General features: G+C 45.9%; 1 protein-coding gene across 2 annotated transcripts in view; it reads right to left on the reverse strand.

Annotated features, from left to right (window-relative positions):
* Positions 1 to 12,387: 12,387 nt before the first annotated feature.
* Positions 12,388 to 18,526, reverse strand: part of CD58 (CD58 molecule) — a 34,607-nt gene continuing 28,468 nt past the window's right edge. For both annotated transcript variants that reach the window (XM_069785840.1, XM_069785839.1), the window contains one exon: positions 12,388 to 17,600. In XM_069785840.1, coding sequence (XP_069641941.1) covers positions 17,587 to 17,600 — 14 coding nt within the window. In that variant the 3' untranslated portion in view covers positions 12,388 to 17,586. The remainder of the gene's footprint in view (positions 17,601 to 18,526) is intronic.

Consider the following 18,526-nt stretch of genomic DNA (forward strand, 5'->3'; position numbering starts at 1 on the left):
GGCCTTCCCCCACCGGTGGGGTCTGCGAGACGGCCGCCCTTCTTCACGGGCAGACCACAAAGCTGGAGGAGACCCCCTTCCCCGCCGGACCCCAGAGACCCCCCCCCAAGGCACCATCTCAGGGCCAGGGGGAACACCCCAAGATGGTGCCTGCCCTGAAATGGCACCCGTTGGCAGGGCCAGGAGGGCGAAGCGGCACCCGATCCTCCTCCTCGGCACCCGGGGGGACACAACTCCTTCGTCCCGGTGGGTCCCGGGCACCCAAAAGGCACGGGCCGGGGATTTAAAAAGATAAACACGGAGGCAAGGAGGCTGCGAGTGATGGAAAGCGAGCGTGCGGCCATCCTGCAGAACCTGTATTATTAAACAGATGCGAGTGCCAGCTGCCACCCGCCCTGGTGGGGGGGGTTAGGGGAGCTTTCTATGCATGCAGCGCTTTTACAAACCTTTCCCCCCGTCAAACTCGGCGGTTAAAAAAAGAAGCCACCAGAAGTTAAGCTTTTTCCTTAACCACGGTTTTAGCAGCTCTCGTTTCTTGACTGTTTGTCTTTCCTGCCTTGCTGCAGACCGAGGTTGTTTGCCAGAAAATAAGACAAAGGCTCGTTGCTGCCAGAATCTGCCCTCCAACAACAAGGAATAGCAGTAAGTGGGCAAGTAGGGACACACAGAGCTGCACAGAGAGCAGAAGAGAATAGCTCCTATTATTTTGGTAAGTTGCTGTTGACTTTGAGGCAGGACTCTCAGGGAAAGGTAACAGCTGGTGTTAGACAAATGATACAGCTAGAAAAAACAGAGGAGCTTTTAGACACACAAATCCTTCTTCCAAGCTGAAGCAAAACGCTGTAAAGGTCAGCCTAAGCACAGACTGGAAAAGTTTCCTCTGAGCGTCTCTCTTTCTTTGGGGAAAAATGAGGCTCCACGGGGTAAGAACTGGCCCCTTGGCACACAGCAAAAGAGAGGCATGTCCGGATCCCCGATCCCAGCTCTTCTGCGAGGAGATGGTGCTTCCCCACCTGTAGAAGCCATCGCTGTTGCTGGGTCCATCAGACACAACCTGTTATGGCACCACAACAGCACCTCTAGTACTTGTGAAGCACCGGCAGATGCTTTGCCCCAGTACATCGCTGCACACAAGCGGTTTGTAAGTAAGTGCCACTCAGACCCAGCCTTGTAATGCTGAGCTGTGATTTACACCGACTCCAGAGATTTCAGGTCACCTCATGCAACGGCTCAACTCAGTCTTCACTGCAAACGTTTATTGTATCTTACAAAAAAAGGAGCAGTTTGCAGGCCCTGGGGAGAGGTACCAGCGTTGAGCAGAGCTCAGGAACTGCACCAGCACTAAAAGAAGCCGGTGAGTTAGAGGAGGCACAGCACGAAGACACTGTTGAGCTGCAACTTGACGATGACCAGTGAAGCAAATTATGCTCTGCCAGGTTACAGGGTCAAGCAGCAATAGTATACCGACTAATGATGCCAAAGTCACCAGAGGACCTATCTCAGATGTAGCAGACAGTTCACGTTGCATTCTGGGATCTGCATATCTGCTTTAGGCCAGCACTCTCCATTTGAAATGCAGCGCCATTTGTCCTTGGGCAGATACCTTAGCTTCAATATTGCACAATGGGATTTGCACAGCAGACTCCAGTCAAGTATAATCACATTGAGTGTCACAGGAGAAACCCAGCCCATAGGCGGCAAACCGTCCCTGTGACCTGGTGCTCAGCTACGCAATTTCCTACTGCACAGCATGGACGTTTCCCGACCTGCTGTCTCAGGCCTGCCTGCCTCACCCTCTGCTTTCCCTCTGTTATGAAACTCTAGAGATGCTTCCCCAGCAACAACGCTATTTTGTTCTAGAAGAGAAAAATCTACGACTGATCAACCCTGCTATCAACAAGCAGGTGTCTCCGATAGCAACAAAAGAACCAGCATTGATAGCGGAGAGGGCAGAGAGAGACAGATGCAATGAAGTGGAGAGAGGGAAGCCAATCAACTTAATGAAATAAGGCGCAAGGTTAGTGAAGGGCTATTTATAGACTCCAACTGGTTCAGCCCTGTGCACTTAGAGGCTGGTTCAAACTGGCTCCTTAACAGCAGCAATAATCATTACAGAGAAGAAAGAGAAAAAAAGTGAAAGCTTGGAAAATTCACTGCCGGAGGTAAAGCTTTAGAGCCGGGGCTGGCTGGAGTCAGAAGTAACTGCATTACTGAGAGATTGAAAGGTTAATAGGAAACCAGCTGACACTGAAAGGGAACAATTAGAGAGGTTAAGGGGCTTAATATTAGATTAATGGTTGCCTGGAGGAGCAAAAGCAGACATTTCAGGAAAATGGGAGAACGGTGCGCAGAAGGCTGTTTTTTTCATGGACGGAGAGCCCCAGGTCTGCTCCTGCCACTCCCTGGGTAAACTGGAAGAAGGTGGCTCTGCCATTCCTCACCAGTCTTGCTCAGTCTCCTGTTTTCATCTCTCTTCCTCCACTCCCATCTGTTTGTCTCTTGAAGTCCCTTTGGGTTTGCTCTCCCCCCTTAAGCGCTGTTTGTGTGGTCTTGTCTTAGCGTCTTCCTTGTGTTCCTCCTCCATCCTCCCACTGTCTCCTTAAAGGTCATAATAATAAAATGATGCTTAGCATTCCCATGGCCCTTTCATTCCTCTTCAGTGTGCTACTCTCCAGAGGCAGGGGTGGTGAGGACAGACACTTTTACCCACATTACCCGTAAGCAGGAGTCAAAGCTTCAAAGAGTTTAAAAAAAAAAAAAAAAAAAGAGTTGACAAAGATCAGATGACAGGTCTGTTCCCCAGCAAATTCTCCCCAACTAGATGGACAATACTGACAGTGGTGAGGTCCCTGACTACCAGCAGCCATTTTAAAAGACTTTTTAAGAGGAAGATGTTGGACATACTGCAGAGAGTACTGATTCAGCAAGGTAGGAACTGGCATGGATCGATGGCATCTCCACACCCGAAAGGGGGGTTGAAGATACTAAGGAGAGGACATTGAGCACAGGAACGCAGTCCGACCAGACGAAGGGCCATGTGTATGATGCTGCTGTGTGGTGGGCTGAGCCCTGAGCAGACAGCAGGTTAAAACATGCCTCTTACAGGAAGACAACAAAAGCAAGGAGGATGTTCTGCAGCTCAGAGGTGCTGGATGTTCTCCTGAAACCTTGTGCTGCAGAGAGGAGATAAGCTGTTCTCCCTCCTCCCTGGAGTACGAGATGGGTAGCAAAGGATTTGGGATGGACTCGCTGCATCTGTACAGTGCAGACTCCCCAGCCATAACCTGACCTGTCCCATTTCCCCACAGTCCCTGCAGTTGCTAACATAGTCAGTCCCCTGAGAGTCCCTGCACCTCGGCGCCGGGAAAGCCTTGTCACATAGCTGCTTAGGACAATGCTGGGAGCATCGAACTGCTCCCTGCACCACCCTGAGGGACTCCTGACACCCAGGGAGAAGTTCTCCCCTTCTGCACCACCCGCAGCTGCTGCGCTCAAGGATCTTTCCAAACGCACGTGCTCCTCCCACGGGACAGGGAGAACTTTCCCCGAGTGCCTAGCCCTTGGCGGTTGCTTGTGGACTCAAACAAGCGCAAGCTGGCTGGATCCATCCGTATCTTACGCTGCTTCCCACAGCACAGCCTCCCCTCTGAAAATCTCCCTGGCAAGATTAGAAAGCAACGCACTCAGCACTTCCTTCTAGGGCTGTAAAAGCCAGGCTGGGACTCCGACACTGCGCAGGCACCTGACAGAAAAGTTTCCTCGCTTGTGATAACAACAGTGAATGTCCCAGCCTAGACGAGTTGTGGTCGTTTGCAGCATATGAGCTCCAAAACACTTGAAATGCAGTGCTCTGGCTTAATGCAACTTATGGAGGTCACCCATGGGTTCCCAAGGAGGCTCTGGCTGGCATCAGAAGGCAACTCAAGCTGTTTTCTTCTTATATCCATGACAGCTGAGCACTGACTTCCTTTTACTGGCTGGGACACTGCTGATAGAAAGATGAGAAAGATGGCTAGAGAAGCATTCGCTGGATGTATTCCTCAGGTCTCTCTTCCATGCAGCCACATCTGCTTAAAAGCAACAAGCCTGAAGGGACAGGCTCTCTCTCCCACCTTCCCATCCTACCTGGGAGCATTTCCCAGGTCTAACATAAACCTCCTCCCTGTGCCTGGATGGCCGCATCCCTGGAGCTGCATCTCTGCTTCAAAAGATCGGATATCCTGCCAGTGCTGACCTCTGCCAGAGCCTGGGGGTACCCATCACCTCCAGCCCGCAGTGCTCGGGAGTTTAAAGCACATTTCAGCTAAAGATCTCAAAGTGCTTTACAAACAGCCATTAATCCTCAAGCCACCTCTAAGAGTCAGGCCTGTAATTATTTGGTTCGCCATTTATCTCTGGAACTCACTGTGCCCGTTCCCCCAGCCTGGGGATGAAGGAAGGTAAAACAATACCTACCATTTCGTAACAAATTGCAAATTAAGTCGACTGCAGCTCGGCCACTAAGGGAAATGTTACCTTTTCCATAATCACCTCCTGCAGGCAAGAGCCTGAGAAAAACGTAGCAACAGCTATTCTTTAACAGCTAGGTAAACTTTGACACAAAATTTAAGTGACAAGCTCCGAGTGAGACAGCCAACAAGTGGCAGATTTCTGAGAGCAGAAATCAGGAATGCTACCCCTTGGTTTCTTCTTTTATCAACTGAATTGTCTTTACTCCACGCTCCGCCCCCTCTTAATGATGACCGTCAAAGGAAAAGAAATGCTGCTTATGCCCTTTATGTGCCTTTGTAATAGATTAAGGAGCCGGTAGGATTTCGGTCCAAGGGAAAAAGATTAAGTGTTTTTCCGCTTGTTTTCTTACATTAGAAATGCAGGTCTTCGGGAGCCTAAAAGTCTCCAGTCTGTCTAGCCTCGATCATGACAAAACCAGAAGCAAATAAAAGACAAGAGGGCAAGAATGGGGCAGAGGAGTGGAGAGGGGAGGGGAAATGGAGCCAAAGTCACAAAGTGCTGTTTGCAAGCAACAATTGCATAAACACCGTAACGCAATGACGCACAAAATATCAGTAAGAAATGATGTGCTGTTCAAGGGTTGACTCTCCCGCAGGTCCAGCCAGGGTGTGAGAACCCACAGAGGTCAAACTCTGTGCACCCCAGGAGATCTGCATGGGAAGAAGAAAAGGAAAAAAAGAAAAGGATCCTCATACCTTTTTCTTCTTCTCAAACAGAAACCACAAGTGGCATGAGGTCTCAAATAAGACAGACCCAATCTACAGAAACGGGAAGGACTGAGCAACAAAAGCAGAGCAAGGGCTGTCCTTTTTGTGCCTCCAGTGTTGGCCAGGTTCATGCAGAGGAATCCCTGGAGAGGAGATGCTGAAGGGAAGAAGCGTGGGGATGGGTGGGGTAAACCAACAATACAAAAGGCAATTACAAAGTGAAGCGGAGGTGAAGAAAGCGGCAGAAGGACAGGGCTGGAGCAAATGTCAGCACACAGAGGAAATGGTCCCACTTCAGTCCAGAGAGCAGAAAGGTCACTCAATCGGTTTCTAGCTGATAAAGCTGTCCCTTCTCTGCCTTCTTCCTACAACTCCCTCCCCTACCTGTTCCAGGGAGGCAGCAGAAGCCCTGCTTTGGTCTAAGCCCAGAAGGCAGTAAAGAAAAATTTCAGTCAGTTCCAGCTGTACCTGTTTAAACTACTTCTGTGGCTGGGAGATTTAATTACCAGCTAGTCTGCAACATGCGGGCTTTGCGCTGCTTTAATAGTCTGGGATCGAAACCTGTATGACCAGAGGGTGGAGGGAAGGGCAGCGGGGGGGTTGCAGCTGTATTGAAAGAAGCGCATTAGAACAGGTCGTGGCTGGATGTGGCTGAGGGGTACGCAAACTGTGTTTGCACAAGGGCACTTGGTTCTAAGACACTGGATATTCTGAGGGCTAAAATCCAATGCAGTAAGAAAAAACCTTTCCTTAGGAAATCTATTTTGCCGGTTCTTTGAAAATCCACTCGGGTAGCTCCTCCAGAAACCTCCAAGCACAGCACATTAAATAATAATCTGTTAAAATTACCTCCCTCCTGACCAACTACCTGCCACTAACACTTCATTGCTATATCGGGGCATGCCGAAATCCAGGAGAAGTCCGAGAACTGCCCACAGTAACCATGCGCAAATCTTGTGGCAACTTGTGTCAGGATGGGAGTAAATACACTCACTGCCCAGCTCACAGCCCCCTCGGGCCATGCCTGAGCTTTCCAGGCCAAACTGGTGCCTTGAGCTGTAAAAAAGGGAGCTGGAAGGGACGGGGAGAAGCTCTTTGCCAAAACAGATGCCCCAGCAGGCAAGCAATTGCTGGTGCTAGAGCGGTGCCTGCTGGCCAGTCGTATCAGAAGCACTCGGAAATATTTCTACAGAGGACGAACTTGCAGTCAAGTTCAGGAAAATATTTCCAGGGAAGAGCTGCGTGTCCAGCTCCGCCGTGTTTCTGCCAGAGAGCTGGCATCCAAGTTCCCACTCTCTGCTAACGAGATGTCCCAGTTTTGTGAATCAGTCTGGTATTTCTTTCTATCGGGCCTCTAGCCCCACGCTGTTTCTCTTCTTTCTTTACTCTTTAAGGTTTTATGATTTTTAAGCCAATCCCAAGGTAATCGATGACTTTATCACCTTGGTACAACTGATGCAGTTTCAATAATGTAACTCCCTGTGAAAGTTCAGATTCTGGATGGTGTCATCCCAGCAAGCTCTTTAACCTGTCTAATGTTGGATGCTAAGAATGTAAGGCACCCCCAAATCACTGAGAGCTTTTGAAAGCTCTGACATTTTACATACCAAAACATGCTCAAAATGCCAGTAATGCCACTGTTATGCAAACTGGGTGGAACAGCTGCCAAAACTGCTGTCTTTTTACTGTCCTTATGACGTGTTGAGAGAGAAAAATGGTGCTGTGGGTGAAACAGCTCTCACCACAGAGGCAGTGTCTTGGATGCTTGCAAAATGATGAATACAAAAAAGATTAAATCCCAAAGAAATAATTTTCAGAGATATAATGTAGGACTGTTATGCTACCTCCACAGATTTATAACAACGTATTGTACTAGACTTTGTCCTCAGGCTGCGGATCTGGAGACAATGTGGATATGAACAAAAGAAAACAGGTTGCGTATCATGTAATTCCTAAATTTATAGTATGAAAGAAAATAGAATTCTAGCAGAAGATTGGGATTATGCCCCCCTGAGCCTACAGCTCTTCTAGGTAACAACACACACCTATCCGTAAACATACACAAATACATACACGAAGCCCTACTTTAAAAACCTTGGAGTTTAAATGGGTAAGACTGGTACTAGCAAACGGGATGCATCCATCTCCATGGGTCTCCCAGGGCCTAAAACAGTACAGTAAACTCTTGGACACCCACAGACCCATGTTTTCTCACTGATGGCAGGTGGTGCCATGTTAGGCAGCTTCAGCTAGAGGCTTCCCATTATTCACATTTGTTTGCTATTTTGCCACACTTGAACTGTCAGGCTGACATTTTACATCCTCAGCAAAAATAGGGCAGATGTAGGTGGGAGGTGGGCAGGCAGAGAAAAACAACGGTAAGGCTGTTACATGCCTTTCTGAAGAACTGGATGTTATCTGTACTGCTGTTTGAGCTCCCCCATGCTCTGCATAAACCAAAACATTCAGCTGAACACATTTAAGGTAGACACTGGCCAAATGCCTGTGTTGGGCCAGCAGCTGCACAGATTTTAACCATTCTACTGTTTCAGCAGATGAAAGCACCCCTCTCCCGACATCCACTCCAGCACAATTCAGTGGGAACTGCTACATCTAGAGAAAATGGATCCCAAACCGTTCACAGCCCCGCACAAGCACTGATCTACTGGCAAATACAGTAGTAACTTAAATGCTTTCTACTCTAAAAGCTCCAGTGCACTAAGAGGCTAATAATTTACCTCTCCAGCATACTTCCCTCCCCTGTACAACCAGTGCACAATATACAGATGCACACACATTCATGCACATATACAGAACATAAACATTTGCACACACGCGAAGCACAAGATTTCCAGACATCATTGGTCTTTACTTAACAAGTCAAAGCACCAGCTTGTACGGCTCATTTATAAAGAACTGTTGTCCTGAATGCCCTGTTACTTTTTCTAGCAGAAGGGGAGGACAAGAGCACAGGGAACGCCATCTTCTCTGCTGCCCAAACACACGGAGTTTCACCCAAACAGAATTCATACGTGGATTGCCATGCTGAAGCTTTTTGTGTCCCCATGTGTGCAACAAAAGATCTTGCTAGTAGCTTGTAGCTGCAACTGAAGGCGAACAGGGCTCTACCTTAACCATACGAAGGCCCTAAGACAACACAAACATGCAGGAAAGCCAAGACTTAAGTCGTGTATGCTCCATAATCCGCGGACACATCTGACAGACTTAGTTGTAATCTCACTGTGCATCAGTTTGTCCATCTGTAAAATGGGGACAGTACTACCCTCTGTCTTAGAGGGTAGAAAATTTGTTTGTGAAATGGTCAGATGCTATGGTGTGAACACATAACTCAAAAACATCTGAAAGTGAATTACTCTAAAGTACATCTTAGATTATGCCTAAAAGAGAACACCAGGGGGCTATACAAAGTTAATGCAAAAAAATTAAATGAAACGTGGAAGCAGGATTCATTTACTACCAGTGACAGGAATCTCCTGAAAATACCAGTCTATTTTCAGAATGCATTAAGTACAGGAGGAATAAGGGAAGATTGTGCAGAAAATCTTGAATCCAGCATTCTCTGATCTTTCAGTGTCTGATTCTGCCACTACAATGAACTTCTGTCATAATTTATTTGGCTCCAGAAATAGAGAATTGAAAAACAACCAGATGATAAATAATTATTAATATGGAGCACATTACTAATTATTACAATGTTTCAGTTCACCATATACTTGTTACCACTGTGATACCATAGTGATTAGAAAAAGCATATTAAATGAGTTCTGGCTGATATACTGCAGAGTTGAACCAGAGGACTTTACATTTAACTGGTGCTGTTGAGCAAAACTCACGATTCAGAACCACAACGGAGCCAAAGAACAGTAAATAGTCTGGCTGCATTCCATGCACTGACATATTTGGGGATCATATAACAGTGGTCCCAAATTAGTTATTATTTCACTTGACCTTTTTTTTCCCCTGCTAGATTGGCCACAGCAACCAACCAGGTCCACACTCACTGGAAGGCAGCAAAACTTTTCTCAGGATGCTGGCACGCTTCAAAGCAGATGTAATTTAGCAACCATGCAAGGACGTTGAGCAATAAAACTCTGCACAGAACTCGCTCCACTCCTCAGTGGTAAAATTCTGCTGCCCTGGTAAAATTTTTCTCTTCCTGCTGTTGAGGGAGAAAAGAAAAGCGGTGGAGGTGGGAAGTAAAAGGGTCTTCAGAGCCCAGCACACAAGCACAGGATACCAGCAGTCTACATGTAATGGGAAATGTGATCCACAGCATCCCTGGGTCACAACATTTTTTTACAAGGAACAAATCCCCCACCCCCATGGGGTGGCCCTCAGCCAAAGAGGCCTCTAACCTCAAAGTCCCACAGCCAGCTCCTTATAGTTTCCTACTTCTCAAATCCAAACTTTGGCCCACCCTGCCTGTTGGCCTTGCATTACCCTAAATCACAATGCTACTGCTGAAATCATTTCCCCCACAGGTCCAGGCCCCTCTTTCTGATGTTCTAAAGAGAACAGAAAATGTTGCATGTCTTCGTCAATTTCTAATTCCTCTAGAGAAAAAAAAAAAAAAAAAAAGAAAGAAACACTGGCCCTTGAAAACACCTGCAACAAACCATCCCACAGGGTAAGCCACCCCCCCACTCACCAAACGCACTTTGAGTAAGTGGGCAGCAACCTGCCTCCTACAGCTCTTAATGCAAAACAGCTAATCCACAGGCGATTCATCTTCAGGAGCCTTTTTCTCTCCCTCCAAATCAATGGCCTTCCTTAGAAAACTTCCCTCTCCACACAGCAGAGGGAACTTGGGAATAATCCCCTACACTGCCGGGTCCTGCCCCAGAGCAAGTCCTGCCCCAGCAGAGCAACAGCACCCGGACATAAGGAGCTTCAGGCTGCCACTCTGGCACCTAAATCTTCTCACCTTTTTTCCAAACGTCTCACCAGGACAGTCCTCTGGCTTGAGTGACAGACATCATCACCACCAAGGACTTTCCTTGATTAGTTAAATTATTTAGGTTAGCTTAACATTCACTTAAAACTGAGAACTTGCAACTGGAACTGAAACTTCTGAATATGTAACTCTCAACCAGAACTAGCAGGGAAATGCTGATATCAATGGAAAGGCATGACTCTTCTGTTGCCAGGACTGCAAGACACAGACTATTGCAGCACAAGGCAAGCATTTCAAGGGATCATTCTGGGATGAATTTACCCTTGGACCCCTAAAACTCAGCCTGTTTTGCAGTACTGTACACAGAATTTCTGGACCTTATTTGCACTTACCTCCACCTACCATTCATTGCTCATTTCCCCTCTGGTCCATCTTCCTGGTCCATCTCTCCACTCTCTTCTCCTCGCTCTCCCCCAAAGAAAGATCAAAAATGCATACTCAAAGAGCACAGAATCCCCCAATGAAGAGGAATGGCAAACAAGCACAACAGGATATGACAGAAGAGGAAAACACAGTCTAAATGGGAAACTTGAGATTTATAAGGCTAGGAATGAATTTTTCTAAGTAGAGAGGCACAGTTTCTCTCTCTTAACTGCTAGAAAAAATTGGCAAGTTTGGGGACTTACAGGCCCATCCTCAGATATCCAACAGGGATGAAGCAGAAGCTCTGTTATACCCAAGTTTTGACCCAAGTTTTATATTTGAGTCATATAAAACTTGGCAAAGTAGGAACTCAGATACATCCTTGGGCATAGGATACACTGGTTTCTCCCATGACTGCACTAGTTAAGACACAGTGGCTCACATGGTGCCCCACTGTCAACTGTACTCACCACCTTTTAAAGAGGAGAGTCTCCTTGAGAACAACCCTACAGCAAAGCTCCTCAGAATTTTGTTCACGTGTTCATTAGGGTCTATAGAAACGTTTCACGTCCTTGTACCTATGCCACAGCCCAAACTGCACCTAGAGACAGCGAGAGCACACAAGCTCACCTCCCCCTTGCTGCTTTGGGTGTTAGTAAATTAACCTGCTACTGCTTGAAGAGCATTGCAAACTTGTGTTCCAGCAGCAGTGTGCCACATAGGGTGGGCATCACCTCCTTGCAGTCTGCCAGGTGTTATCAGCCCCTGGTTTTAAGGAACAGACACAAGTCTGCTCAAAAGACAACTGTGTTGCCTGTTGGCGTTCCTGCTGTCCCTGCCTTTTGCTGCAGTCCTGCTCCTGGAGGCCAGTCCTCACAACGATGCCTGTGGAGCTCCATATGAAGTTAGCTCTTGGGCATCAGTGAAGGCTCTTTCAACTCACACAACTGCTTTCACACTGTAATCTATTAGAGACTGTTCCCAACAGTTGCACAGCCAATGATAAAGTGAGGATGGTGTAACTTTTCAACCAGCACAGCTAGATCCAGGACAGGGTGTTTGCAAACAACTGAAAGCTTGCTTGTGCATGTCAGCCCAACACAAAGCTGCCTTGACAACTGTGGTTTGAGTTTGATGCCCAAAATCCATCAAATCAGTTCTACACCAGCACTTGAGCTCTGATCTCATTTATTCTGGGATAAACGAGGAGCAGGATTTCCTGCAGGCACTGCTTCCGTAGGATAAAGCTAATACAAAGAAAAGGAGTCAGGACCAAGGAATCAATGGGGATGTGTCCTGTGAGCACAAGTACTTAACAGCAGCTTGTACTCACTGCGAGTTTCTGTTATTAGCAACAATCAGGTCTCAAAATCAACATGAGCTGGGACTTCAGGGTGTCAGAGGGCAGGCTCGCTTCCTGGAATACAATCTGCATCTCCTGGACTCAAGTTGTACACAAGCCAGAAGTAACTGTGCATCTCAAGTAAGCTTCTACTCTTTGCTATTGAAAACTGCCTATTTTTGCATTCACTGCAAAATAAGATTGAGCACAAATTTTTCATGAAAAAGCGTTTATTCTTTTTTAGTTATTGCACAGGAGACATTTGGAGAGAGGGACATGGGGAATGGCACTGCAAGTGCTGTCACCAAAACTTGCAGGAAGTCAGGCCAATTTATTTTCCCAAATGTCTGGCTTCACATCCCTACAGAAAAAAAGAAAACCTACCCATCATAAAAAAACAAAGAAAACAACAATACCGATAAAAAAAGCCCTGAGCTTCACTCTTGCTTTGAAAACTGCAAAGTCTATACTTCTACCAGTGGGTAGAATTTTCTCATGCACAGCAGACACTTTGCAAAGCGAGTGGGTGAAAGCAGGCAGCAAGACACCGTAGAGCCTGTAGTTCTTGGTCTTACATCAGCCTGCCATATACGTGGGTTTTTCTACTTCTGATAAAGCTCCAAAATTCCACGAATTATGCTGAAGACTTCCAGCAACTGTTGTTAATTAACCACAACTGCTTACTATATTTGAAGACTGTTGCTTCTTGCTTTGGAAACAAAGTCAGTATCAGGTGTCAAGGAATTTTCAAAACCACACCCTATGTGAGACTTTTGCTTGCTGTTCAGTATTAAATTGCACAGGATGAATGCAGTGTATTAGATGAACTGGTATAGTTTCTGGGAGCAATTTCAGCCAGTTCCTCCAAACAATCATTTTTTTGCCCATTATTTCTTATATCAAGAACAGAAAGCAAGCCTTTGTCCAAGCAGGAAAAGAAGCTACAGGTTTACTCTTACCACAGTACATGACAAAGGACATCTTTGTGTGGAAACTTGTTAAAAAGTTACTAAGAAGTAGACAGCATCATCCTGATAAACCTGTTGAAGATGCAATGGAGGACATTTTGCTAAGGAGCTGTGACTTAAAAATACATACATAAAATAAATCACTTTGGGTTAAAGATTATTTTGGGTATTGTTTACTGACTTTCAAGATTATATATAAAGTGTAGGTATATACTACAAAAAAGATATGGCAAAGCTTTTTTACATATGAATAAGTTTTTTAATAAATTAGGACCAAATATTTACAGAGAGCAGTAGAGGTAAGGTGGTCTAGCTCTAACAAAAGATCCTGTTGAACACTCTTGCAGTGCAGCTACAAAGCACAGAAGAAATTGTGTGAGTGGAAGTAAACATCTAAATGGTATGTATAACAATAAGGGAAGATCTCAAGTCTTCTGTAGGGTCTGTACTTCCTACAACAGGACATAAGTTACCTGTGATCTTTCTCATACTGTTAGAAACTTTAGTTAGGTTTCACTACCAGAAAAGCCACACAGGAGTAGCTTAAATGTCCTACGGAGCTGTCTAATGTAAAATCTTTGACAACAGGCTAGCCAACCTCATGAGGAAAGCTCTGAAGTAGGAATGATGGGAAGGGAGATCACAACCCACAGTTAAGTAGTAGTGGATAGGGTTCCAAAGTAAAGGGTACAGGGTGACAGGAACAAAATAGACCTCAGAAGCAAAAAAAAAAAAACCCAACCAAAAAAACAACCAAAAAAAAAACATTGGCAGGAGGAGGCATGAAAGTACATGCACAAATGCATGCAGCATGGAAAGCAAGCAGGAAGAATTACAGTTCTCCATGAGTTCCCAGAAGTGCAACATTGTTGGAGTAACAGACATGGCAAGCCAGCTTGCATGACTGAAGCACTGGAGTGGATGTGTAGAAGCTCTACAGGAAAGTCATGGAGGTAGGAGAAGAGAGGCTGCCCTCTCTGTGAAAGAGTGGGTTGAATGTATGGAGCTCTGATCCAGAGCAGGTGACAGGCTGGCTGAGAGCTTGTGGGTCATGATCCCAGGAAAGGCTAGTAAGGACGTAAGGATAACCAACATGGCTGGAGCATGCTATAGCACCACCAGATCAGGGTAAGGAAGGAGGTAAAGGCTTCTCTAAACGGCTCGAGGAAGTCTCTGACTCACAGACTCTGGCACTTATGAGAGAACTTCTGACATCTCCTGGAAAAGCAACGCAACAATTCAAGCAGTCAGGAAGATTTCTGGGCAGTGTCAGGGACAACTTCTTCACACAGACTACCAGATGCTCCAGCAAGGTCTTGTGTGGCTGTATCTGCTGCTCACTGACAGGGGAGGACTGGACGGGGCTGTGGTCACGAATGGCTGCCTTGGCTGTAGTGCCCAAGAAACAGCTCCAGATCCTGAGAGGAGTGAGGAAGGTAAGCATCAGAGTACAGGCCCTGCACCTTCAGAGAGCAAATTTCCGCTTATTCAGGAAGATGGTAGGCAGGATCTCATGGGAGACAGTTCTGAAGAGCAGAGGAGCTCAAGAGAGCCATCAGGCCTCTACCAAGCATGAGCGCAGGCCATCCCCATAGTCAAGAAAACAGGCAGGCAAATCAGAAGATCAGCTTGGCTAAGAAGGCTGGCTCTGTCAGGAGCTCCAGTGCAAAAATAGCTTATATTAGATGTGGAGGCAGGGGCAGGCAGGCTACAATGGAGGAATTTAGGAACACTGCCAGGGCCGATAAGGATGGTGTCAGGAAAGCCAAGGCTCAGCTATACTTAGACTTGCAAAGGACATCAAGAGCAACCAGAGCTGCATCTGCTGCTACTTTAACTGTAAAGGAATAAAGGAGGAAAATACAGGCCCATTCCTCAACTGAGGGAGCGGGTTAAGGATATCAGACAGAGAAGGCTTAGTTACGTGATGTGTTCCTTGCCTCAGTCTTCATTAACAAGGTCTCACAGGCTCTGTGCTTAGTCAAAGGGCTGAAGAAAAACTACCAGAAGTCAGGGATTACCTGAGAAAACTTGATCCACACCAGTCCACAGGACCTGATCAGATGTATTCAAGTGTGCTATGAGAGCTGGCTGATGTCACTGTGAGTGCAGGTAACCTTTAAAAAGTCATGGAGATTGAGGAAGTCCCTGACTAGAAAAACTAGAAAAGGTTCATCCGTTTTAAAAAAAGCACCAAAAGGTCAACCTGGAGATCTACAGGCTGGTCAGTCTCACTTTCATCCCTGGGAGAATCATGCAGCACGACCACTTAAGACACATTTCTGGGCTCATGAAGGAGAAAATAGTTGGAAAGAGCATACATTTAACTAAGGGTAAATCATGCCTAATCAACCCAACTGCCTTCTATAATGATAAAACAACTAGATTTATGGATGAGTGGAAAGTAGTATTTTTATACCTTGTCTTTAGCAAGGCTTTTGACCCCATCTCCCACAGTATTTCTGTATCCAAGTTAGAACATTATGGCTTGAATGGGCAAACTACACAGACTGTTGGATGGACAAGGAATTGGCTGGATGGTCATGTCCCAAGAATTACAGTTGATGGCTCAATGTCCAAGTGGAAACCAGTAATGAGTGGTGTCCCTCAAGGGTCTGCACTGGGAGCAATATTATTTAATATCTTCATCAATGGCATAGATAGTGGGATTGAGTGCACCCTCAGCAAGTTTGCAGATGACACCAAACTGAGTGGTGCTGTTCATACACTTGAGGGAAGGGATGCCATCCAGAAGGACCTTGGCAGGCTTGAAAAGCGAGCCCACGTGTAACTTATGAAGTTCAACAAGACCAAGTGCAAGGTCTTGCTCATCGGTCAGGACAATCCCTAATATCAATACCAGGTGAGGATTGAGAGCAGCCCTGTGGAAAAGGGCTTGGATATACCAGTGGACAAAAAATTAGATATGAGCTGGCAATGTGCCCTTGCAGCCCAGAAACCCAATTGTATCCTGTGCTGCATCAAAAGAAGCATGGCCAGCAGGTCAAGGGAGGCAATTATCTCCCCTGACTCTGCTATTGCGAGACTCCACCTGAAGTATTGTCCCCACCACAAGAAAGACATGGACCTGTTAGAGTGGGTCCAGAGGAGAGCCATGAAGATGATCAGATGGATGGAACACCTCTCCTGTGAAGAAAGGCTGAGAGTTGGGGTTGTTCAGCCTGGAGAAAAGGTAGCTTCAGGGAGACCTTACTGCGGCCTTTTAATACCTAGAGGGGGCTTATAAGAAAGACAGAGAAAGACTTTTTACCAAGGCCTGTAGTGACAGAACAAGGGGCAACAGTTTAAAACTGAAAGAGGATAGATTTAGGCTGGACATAAGGACAACATTTTCTACGATGAGGGTGGTGAGACACTGGTTGCCCAGAGAAGCTGGGGATCCCCCATCATCAGCAGTGTTCAAGGTCAGGCTGGACTGGGCTTTGAGCAACCTGATCTAGTGAAAGTTGTCCTTGCCCACAGCAGGGGCCATTGGACTAGATAATTTTTAAAGGTCCCTTCCAACCTGTTCTATGATTCTATGGTAAAGAACTGGTTGGATAATTGGGCTTAGATGGTAGTGGCTAACAGGTCGTACTCTTCCTGGATGGCTGAGACAAGTAGAGTACTACAAGGGTCTGTGCAGGAACTGGTCCCATTTAACATCTCCATCAGTGGTCTGGAGGAGGGGATAAAGTGCAGTCTTGTCAAGTTTGCAGATGACACCAAACTGGGGAGAATCAGTCAACATGCTAAAGGGCTGGGCTGTCAGAGAGACCTAGACAGGTTAAAATTAAAAAAGGACAAATGCAAAGCTCTGGGAGAGAGGAACCACTTGCAATGATACAAGCCAGGGTCTGGCTGACGGGAGCAGTTCTGCTGAAAAGAAGCAGGGGGATCTCAGTAAGCAGCAAGCCAAATGTGAGCCAGCAGTGTCCCCTGGCAGCAAAGGTGGCTAACAGCATCCTGGGCTGTATTAACAGGAGCTTAGCCAGTAGGTTGAGGGCAGTGATTATCCCCCTCTACTCAGCACACATTAGAACACATTTAGAATACTGCATCCAATTTTGGACTCCTTCAAGAAGACAGACATCAATAAAATTGGAGCAAGTTCAGTGGAGGGCTACCAAGATGGTCAGAACACTTGCACTGTAAGGAAAAGCTGAAGGCACTGTACTTGTTCAAGCCTGGAGAAGAATAGGCTTTGGGAGTGTACCTAACAGCAGTGTTCTACCAACTCCAGGAGATAGCTATCTTGGAGAACATTTGTCTGGAGCATTGAGTTCCAGCTGGAGAACTGAGACTAGCAAATGCAAACTTCCATCCATCTGGAATGGCTGAAGGATGAGCTGTCTTTCTTCTGACTGTAAAAACGTACTGATCCAAAATTGCACGGAAAGCTGGTTAGGTTTTGATTTATCCACATGCACGTCAATGGATATGACTTTGTTAATTTCCAAACATCATTTATAAAAAAGACCTGCAATTTGTGTAAGTAGAACATTGTTTGCTAAAACCAGATACAAAACAATACCAAAGATTTTGTCCATTATTTGACCCATTTCCCTTCTGAGAAAAGAAGAATAGGCACTGGAAACAGCTCATCTAGTCTTCAAAGCACTTCTTCATGGATGACTTCAGTGCTCATGGAAAACCTCCAAGAGAAAAGATAGCATCTCCTTCGCCGTTGAATTCTACCACTTCTCTTCCATTGTTTGCTTATGATTTAAGATCTGAAGCAAAAGCAAAAGAAAAGCACACAAATTATTATGTCTTCTCTTCTAGAAATTGAACTAGTTATACAAGAATACTACGGGCTTTAAATACTAATAAAGTGTGAAGATGAATTAAGACATTGTCACAGGATCCAAAACAATCCAATTACAGCAGCTATGCAACCTGTGGTATATGATAGCCACTAGCCATTTTACCCAAATTATCTGTTTATGACTAGACACATTCTTCTACAACTGGAGCAGGTTAAGAACATTTATCACTTACTGCCAGCCACTGTCTAAGCAGCTGGTAACCAGTGAGGCTGTTCTGACTCCATGACTTTAGATCATATAACTAGGCAAAGATACCACTTTCATGCAAAGGTTCAAGTCTATAATCTTAGTATCAGCTGTGCACCACACATGCATGTCATGCTGCTGCTATTTCTCCCACACAGTAATGCCAGGTACTTTTGGAGTTTTCTCTTTTGAGGATTGCAGACAGAGCTCTTATTTGACAAGCAAGGAAACTGAAGGCAAAGGGAAGTTACAGCGCAGGAAGTTAGAACCCAACAAGTTCAAGATTACGTGCACAACTTAACTTGCTGCATGCAACATGCATTAACCTCTAATCAGGCTGATTTCCAATAAAGCATACACAAGGTCCACTTACATCAGTGTTTCCATCTTGGTGCACACAGAGCAACAGTATAAGGTGAAGCAACAGGACACTGTGTCATTCAGTCTTTGCTCCTATTTTGATAGCACTGCTGCTCCCTTTCACTAGTCTCTAGCTCAGCATCACTCCAACCTAGGATAAGACGCCGAGGCAGTCTAGGAGAGCAGCATATGGTGACACATGGTACTCATCTCTGTAGACAATGAGAAAGATGTCCCTAGTCTGGTTCTCACAAGATTCCTGGATAGGCCTGAAGTATTTTTAT

This window comes from Haliaeetus albicilla, chromosome 6, assembly GCF_947461875.1.
Source record: "Haliaeetus albicilla chromosome 6, bHalAlb1.1, whole genome shotgun sequence".
Classification (NCBI taxonomy): Eukaryota; Metazoa; Chordata; class Aves; order Accipitriformes; family Accipitridae; genus Haliaeetus; species Haliaeetus albicilla.